Source organism: Salarias fasciatus, chromosome 18, assembly GCF_902148845.1.
Source record: "Salarias fasciatus chromosome 18, fSalaFa1.1, whole genome shotgun sequence".
NCBI classification, from domain to species: domain Eukaryota; kingdom Metazoa; phylum Chordata; class Actinopteri; order Blenniiformes; family Blenniidae; genus Salarias; species Salarias fasciatus.
The window spans coordinates 25,330,781-25,339,007 of NC_043762.1; the positions used below are offsets into that span (position 1 = coordinate 25,330,781).

General features: G+C 42.2%; 1 protein-coding gene across 1 annotated transcript; it reads right to left on the reverse strand.

Annotated features, from left to right (window-relative positions):
* Window positions 1-1,102: 1,102 nt before the first annotated feature.
* cyp7a1 (cytochrome P450, family 7, subfamily A, polypeptide 1) lies at window positions 1,103-7,480 on the reverse strand. The gene is made up of 8 exons (XM_030114501.1): window positions 7,279-7,480; window positions 6,146-6,386; window positions 5,848-6,057; window positions 4,719-4,913; window positions 4,353-4,552; window positions 2,589-2,719; window positions 2,284-2,462; window positions 1,103-1,879 (listed from the first exon to the last, which is right to left on the reverse strand). Exons 1-8 carry the CDS (start codon window positions 7,359-7,361, stop codon window positions 1,580-1,582), a joined length of 1,539 nt encoding a protein of 512 aa, XP_029970361.1. The 5' UTR covers window positions 7,362-7,480; the 3' UTR covers window positions 1,103-1,579.
* Window positions 7,481-8,227: the final 747 nt, after the last annotated feature.

Sequence of the window (8,227 nt, forward strand, 5' to 3'; positions counted from 1 at the left end):
CTGGCACAGAGGAGGGGAAACCACTGGTATCCCAATTCATAGTGCTGCAAAGATAACCCTAGCCCTCAGCCCTATTCTAAAAGGGGTAGGAGAATGATAGGTGTAGGGCCGAGGGCAGAGGGGTAGGAGTAAGTGGTAGAATTGGGATTGGCCCTTACTGTTCATCTGCTCGTGCATGTGCAGAAGAAATATTTACTATGGCCGTGTTGCACATGTAGCATTTCTACCGTTTACATGACGATGGAGTTGGAGCATTTTCAAAAACTTCTACCTTGGGATCCATTCTCAAGAAGTTATATAAAGTGTTGTATGGTAAAGTATTGCACAAGGCACAACAAAATGTGAAATTGCTTTAAATCCTGGCAGTGATTAATGCTGCACACCAAAAGCTCATAATAATGATGAGCTTTTCCTCCAGTAAATAGGAGCTTCATGAAATTGACACCTGAAAGGACAACATCATCAGCATGCTGTGTGCTCAATAACTCCTTCTTTGCAAGACTAATGTAACAAGTTCACTTAACTGTGTCTACAAATAACTGATTAACCTCTGACAGACTGCGTGTCGTGTTATGTAACATGTACAAGTGGTGAAAGAGAGCAAATGAGTGTAGATACGGATCAATACAATCAATTCACACTGTGCTGGTTTGGCTGTGAGAAAAGTGAAGTTCAAGCTTTATCAGTGAAGAGAATGTGAAAGACATTCAGAAACATATTTATATTTTCCTTTTATTGAAAAATGTTCAATTCAACAAAAATAAAATGTACGTAGTACAAAGTAGATAACAGAGTAGTATAGGAATGAGTCCAATCAGTCAGAAACACTTTGATGGTAAGAACAAAACCAGTCCCAGTGAACTTGGTTTCTGGTTTTTGGTTTTGCAAAATATAATAAGTAATTTTGTGGAAATGTTGGAGGAATTTCTCTCTTTACAGGGAAAAGGCCACAAACAGCCAAGATTTCTTTCCAGCATCCAACTTTAGCTGGACTCTCCCAGCTATTTTGAAATGTGAGAGTTCTAAGAGTTGCAGCAATGCTCTGTCTTATTCACTGCTTACACGTACAGTTTAAAAAAACATGAAAGGACAATGTCACAGATTTTCCCAGATTGAGATTGTGAAACAGATCACGATCTCATTGTCACGTATTGGGAAACCACGTGTGAAAAGAAACAGGTCGAGTGCATCTTGGCGTGGCTCATATGACTCCATTGAACTCTGCTGCAGAGGAGAAACGTCACGTCTCCAGGTCATCAAGAGAAAACAAAATATGCTCCAATCCTGGGTTTTTCTATCTGTGCTCAGAACTGGTTCGGCATTAGAATCACAGCGATCCTTCTTTCTAAAGAAAAACCCCTGTTATCTCTTTACACAGTTTGATAAAGTTTTCAACAATCTGTGAGGACTCTATTCATATGTACAATGTGTGTTCTTCACGCAGCGAATTAAAGCAGATAAAATACAGAATTCAGTCTATGTACATATGCAGTGTGGCGTCTGCATCGTCACCACCTGCATGCTGAAATATACAGTACACTATTTACACGATTAGGTTCAGTCGCTCAGAGAGTGCCTACTACAGCGATTTCAGCTTGTACCTGAAGTCCACATCGTAAGTCGGCTGGAGGATTCCCAGACCGGCACGGGACTGGTCAAGAGGCGGGACCTTGACAGCGGGGTCTAGCAGTTCCATGTCGAAATAGGCCAGCACCAGACTCAGGAACTGCTTGATTTCGTAGACGGCGAAGAATCTTCCGGGACACTTGGTGACCCCCGAGCCGAAAGGCATGTAGGAGTAACGCAACCGCCGGCCGCCGTGGTAAAATACGGTTTTCATCTGACCCTTCTCATCCAGGAAGCGGTCGAATTTGTACTCCTGCAGGATGAAACAGAGGAACACGAGTTTGAGTGTTCATTCAGTTTTGCAGTTATATGCTTTCACTAATAGGCACAATAAAGTCTGTTGGGACTCATACATGTGGCGAGGACGAGAACCTTTGACCGCCAAATTCAATTCAGCTGTGAAAGATTTTAAGTTTCCGGAGACAATTTTGAGTCTTTTAGCAAACTACGTTTCATGGGATTCTTTTTTAACTGCGGAGAGATAGATTTGAAAGGTTCATCTCTGTTGTCCTTCTTCAGCATTGAAGACATCCTTTCAGTGTCAGGTTTGACGAAACCATGTACCAACCAATGAATGGACAGATAACTAATGCTGTCACTGGGTAAAGACGTAAAGGTCTTCTCTCGCATTCAGACACGTATCCTCAAGGTTCTTACATAAGGATCCTCGTAGATTTCAGGATCGTAGTGCAGCATGGGTGGATACAGGGCTATGACGTCGTCTTTCCTTATGCGGTAAGCTTCCTTGTTGTCCAGTTGAAGTAGGAAGTCTTCCTTGGCGACGCGCACGTTCATGGACGCACTGGAAAGCCGCATGGCTTCTTTGATGATGCTATCTGAGAAGAAAGAAAAAAGAACAGATTCAGATTAAGAATTTTGATTCAAAACTTGAATACTTTCAGCTGGATGAATGAAGTCTCGCAGCCTCCAGAGTGGGTTTCATGTTGTTGTCACGGCAGTACCTAAAACAGGCATGTTGTCCAGCTGCTCTCGGCTCAGGCTCAGTTGGGGGTCACTGGGGTCAATACTCATTTCTGCCTCCGTCAGGACTTTGTGCACCTCCTCATGTGCTGCTTTCAGAGCATCTGGACTCCTGCACACAGAAATAGTCTTATTTTATAACCATCCATAAATAAAGTGCTTTATCCTGTGTAGGGCCAACAATGGGCGGTGCCAGGACAGACCCTGGACAGGTTGAAGGACAACAAACCCACATGTACACGCATAGAAAAGACATCAATACACTTCAGACACATAAACATGGAAGAATAAAGATCCAGCCTAGACTCACTGCATATGCTGGAAAACTATGTATATGTTTTTTCCTGCTCAAGCAAATTTTTTCACATTTATTCTACAGGATGGAAGGTAAAAACATTATCCACTAAAGAGCCAAACACATTCTGGTTCTCTGTGAACTGCTGTGCCATACTATAACGTGACATACTGTCATGTTCCATGAAATGAATTCTCTCTTCTGCCTTCAGGCATACGTCATAATATACCTCAAAGAAAAACTAGTCACTACTCAACGCCCTTCTTTCCCTCTGCTATTAAACGCCCGAACAAAGACCACTCCCATTTGAAATTATTTTATTTAGAGGTCACTGTTTATTCATTGATTGTGTTTTAATTACAGTTTTTTTATTGCTTTGTTTTTGCCTTATTTGCTTTATCTTTTATCTTATCTTGTTTTATCTCGCTCTTTGATTTGTATGCCAAGGCTAATTACAGTTTCCTGACATTCCCTCCTTTCAGTGCTTAAATATGCTTCCTTAACAGGTTGATTGAGGATCTTGCTGTTGGCTTCCTTCATGCATGAATGTGCACTGGGAAGCAACCTTCAAATTGCCCCTGGAGGGATAGATAAAATTGTCTGAACTGAACTGAACTGAGCTGAACATGGTCCAAAAAAGGCCACCGAAGCCACAGCTATGTATCTCGGTGTTTAACCCAGTAGTCTGAATCTGCCTTCAGTTTACTGCTGGTGGTTGAGTTCAGAAGAGAGCAAGAAGAAATGTGCAAATGAACAAACACGACCATGCAGACAGCACACAGCTGACGTTAGCATTTCAAGGTCATGTCTGCTTTTAGCCCCATCCGCACAGTCAAACATGATGCAGCAGCACGGTTTGAGTGGACTGTGTATTAGCTTCCTTCACAGTTTCGAAACAGTCTGTATGTTCACTCTGTCCAGCCAGTTAGACGGGTATCTGAATGCATATGTTTAGCAATAACTTACTACCCTACTATGACTAATTAGCTACTTAAGCGTGTGCATTCTTGGGAGCGCCAGCCACCCTAGCCCCGGGCTATTTGTGGAAGACAGCAAAGTTCTCTCTTTGAAAGAATCATTCAAACCATCACAAAATTTTGATTTTAACCAATTTTAAAAGAAGTTTTGTGCCATGTGTTGGACTGTTGGACTAGCCTTTCTTATCCAAAATATTAAACTTTGTAGGTTTGAACCCAAGAGTGGAAGTTTTTAATGCGTAACAGTCTATTCTAGCTACTCGGCCTTCCAGGAATGGAGTTGGAAATAAACTTGTACAGCTTGCATCTCTGCTTTTCTCTGACTATTTGATCCCAAGCAACAATAAAGGTGTAGTTGATGATACTTGTCCTATATTGATCAAAATGAAAAATTAATGTGCTTCTATTCACGCTTATCTGTCAACTTTCTCTGATGGCCCGTAAACAGAAAATACAGACAGGTATGCACATACCTGATCATATAAAAGAGACTCCAGAAGGTAGCAGGCAGGGTGTTAGCCTGTGAGGCCCAGAGCAGAGCCACGTGGGTCCTGGATTTGCTCAGGTCATTGAAGGTAGACAAGGAATCGTTCAGGATAATCCTCATGGATATGAGATCAGACACATTCTCTCTTCTGGACAGTTTTTCAGCATGCATGGTCTTTGCCAGGTTCTATGCATTCAAAGAACATGATGCAAACAGAAAAACACCAATGATGATATGAGCACAAATAAACTACAACAAAGCAATAAAAAGCTGTGCCTCTAAGTGCACATCAGCTTCTTAGATCACTAAACATATAAATAACCTCCGGAAGTTGTAGGAAAAACTGACTGACCTCTCTGGCACTGTAGGCGCTCATGAAGACATGGATAGGCAAGCCAGCCACAAGTGCCGGGAAGATCTTGTCAAACTCCTTGAAGTTCTCCAAAGCGTTGAGCACCAAGGCTTTCTGAGCAGCCTGCCGAGCCTGGCACTTATCATCACCAAACTCTTTACCAAACAGAGTCAGGTATCCAGCTTCAAACATCACCTGAAGGAGAGGAGGACAGACTAACCCTTTAAAGACTTGTTGGAGCTACAGGTACCTGTTTCCAACACAGATGCTCAAATGTAGAACATGGAAGCACTTGAAAATTTAACAGGGAGTCCAATTGAACATTGGCGGATCCCTGCTCCTGAATGCAAACGAGCTTATCATGGTCAATGACCAACTGCCCTGACTCGAACAAAACTGTGTTGAGAACTAATAGAGCTGGCAAGATTTTTTAAATCATTTACGAGGAAACCCTGTTTAAACGATGAGCTCGGGCACATGCAACTGAGCTAGGAAGTGAAAGAATGGGCAACAAGGTTTACTTTATCCTCTTTTCAAAACCTGAACAAAACATGGACAAATGTTTCCTGTGGATGAAGCTGTGCTGCAGACCTCACAGCCAACTCGGTGCCACAGCTAGGAACAAGGATATCCACGTTTCTTCCCAGGTAAGGCAAGGTCTTCTATAATCTTAGCAATCTCACCCTATAATATCAATGGCATAATGCTATCAACTTTGCTAGCTTATCATGCAAGATAAGAGGTTTAACACAGACAAACTAGGTGGCCAGCAAGCTCTGTGCCTCTCTTCAGCTTCTTCTCATCCACATCCAGTTTAAAATTTTGCATATAATCCTCCATTGCATAATGCCAACCCTGCCAAAGGCTCTTCAGTGAAATACTTTAATGCTGGCTCCAGAAGTTGCCCCGTACCTGTTGCGGTATGATTTTGACGTTTTTGACAGCTGTCATTGTAAAGCTGCAGTCATCTGTAACGCCTTGTCTGAATTCACAACGGTTACGGTAGGGGTGGAGCTGAGCCAAAGGTCAATTCCTCGATAATTGTGAAGTCTTTAAGTTATGCTTTGTTTTGTTTTGTTTTTTTTTTTTGTTTTTTTGTCATGATGTGTTTTTTGAGGGGTTCACTGACCTTGTAGCAGAAAGCATAGATGCCATCCACCTCCCAGTGGTCCTTTCTGGGGTTGAGCGTGCCAGACTTGAGCATGACGTCCTGGAGGTGGCCCATCATGGTCTCGATCAGGGAGGGCAGAGCTTCTCCCTGCAGGGTCTTCAGAAAGGTTTGGTGGAGGTTCTCCGTGGTGTGACCGTGGCGAGGGTCGAAGCTGTCATGTCCAAAAGCCTGGAGAAGAAAATGTAGACGAAGGTTAAAGACTATTTTTGGACTTGCCTGAAGTGTGATGAAGACAATACAGGAGGGTATCTCTCACCTTAACAGAGGTAGCAAAGTGGAACTTCCTCCAGTCGAAGTGCCGCCCCTGACGGATGACTGAATAGTAGGAGAAAGGGTCGCACAGGAAGTGGATGTACTGGCCGGCGATCTTGCAGGTGAAAATGTGTCCGTATTTCTTCTGGCGGCTGCGGAGGAACTGCAGAGGGTTGGCGCCGAACTGCAGAGCGCAACCCAAGTAGGGGATGAAGCCGTTTTCAATGACAGGCTCACCAGGTTGCCTGTGAGCATCAAACAGAAAGAGGCGAGAAGAAATACTCATTAAGAACAAACTGCCCATTTCCACATTAAAATTCTTTCAACTTTGATTAGTGTCTACTTTTAATTAATAAAAGATACATATTTTTAAATCCTTTTATTTAATATAATTTCTTAATGACAGCTGTTAATTTGAATTTGTTTTTGCAGCATTTGTACTTTAAGTATTTTTAACAGCATCATGTGTTACTGACTGTCAGTTTTGATTTATTTGTAATATTAATATATTAAATTGGCTTTTAATGAATTAAAACAAACATTCTTCTTTTAACCTTCAGACTGTCTTGACGTTTTGGAGACATTTCCTTGAGACATATTAGACATGTCGTTACTCAGTAATTAGGAATCCAGAATATAATCCAGTTTACTGAAATACAGGTTGAATTAGTTGGGATGCGCAACTCGATTTATTGACTTAGACCACATGCATGCAACCGTTTTTAAGGAAAGTGAATACATGCATAGATCATGTAACTGAAATGTCCTGTCATGATGTCACTACTCCTTAAGCTGCTCTATTAAAAAAAAAAAAAGATTAAAATAGCTTAATGTTTTCAGTTTAACTTTTTTCCATGACAAAACACATGACGTCTGTGAGCCATGTGTCATGTGGAGGAGCACAATAACAACTACAGTCACCCGCCTTTTCACTCTATTACAATGCCGTGAGGGCGCTGACAGCATGCTGACCAAAACACACCGTATTGCACCGTCTTGACTAAGAGCTCTTCTTTTAATAGTAACTCTCTCTTGATAAAGTTACCTCATTAAATGAATGGACATGCACGCACAGAGACCACGGCAGAGTTGTTCATAATCATGAGATTCTTGTCGTTGGTTGATGAAATGTCTTACCTGCGCCTGATTCCCACTGCGAGCCAGAGGACGCAGCACAATCCCACCACCACAGCCCAGATCAGAGCGAAGCTGATTACCATGGTGCTGATGCCAACGAGGATGATGGGAGGAAGATCCAATCAGCGGAAAAGTTGAATACCAGCTCAGATAAAACTGAGAGGAGCAAAACACAGCCTGCTTAGGTCCAGCTACCAGTCCAGGGGGAAAAGATACTGCTTCAGCTTCCAGCTGTCACAAGGGCTGAGCAGTGTCAGTTGTATGACAACAGGCAGCACGCCGCAATTTTCTGTTTTATACCTGACTTGCTCCTTAGGGAGGACCCGAGGGCGTTATCAGGCCAGTAATCACGGTGATGTAACCAGAGGAGTCAGCCTCAGCCAGGTCACAGTTTGCACAAGGAACAAGGGAAGCTGTTTTTTTTTTGTTTTTTTTTTCTGGGTCTGCTGTGCAGCATAGTCAACATGAGTGTGCTGTCTGGAGCAGGGATTTTATCATTTCACCGTTTTCTGCACTGTTTCTCATATCTGCACTCATACCTAAAAAAAACCACTTTGTCATGTTCATGTGACATGACATGTAGAGCTGCAGTCAAGAGCTTTTGGACGTATTTTGCAAGAAAAATGTTAATTCCCCTCCAAATAACATGAAATAATCATCTAATTTTTTTTTTTTTTTTCAAGCAACAAGTGTTTCTTTTGGAAAATCAAAAGATATGTGATCTGGGTTCTTATATTTTGTTGATTTCTCTGAGATTTTGATTTTTGTGGATACAAGGCTTGTGTGATTCCTTCTTTTGTTTGCCATTGTGCGGTCTGGTATTGCTAACCTACCCTGCGAGGATCAAAAAATGACAACTTTCCAATATCTAAAGGTTAACATGTGGCTCGAGGGCTCATGTGCAGGGAAAGTAACGTCAGGGTTCAACTCTTAAATGGTCACGATCCTG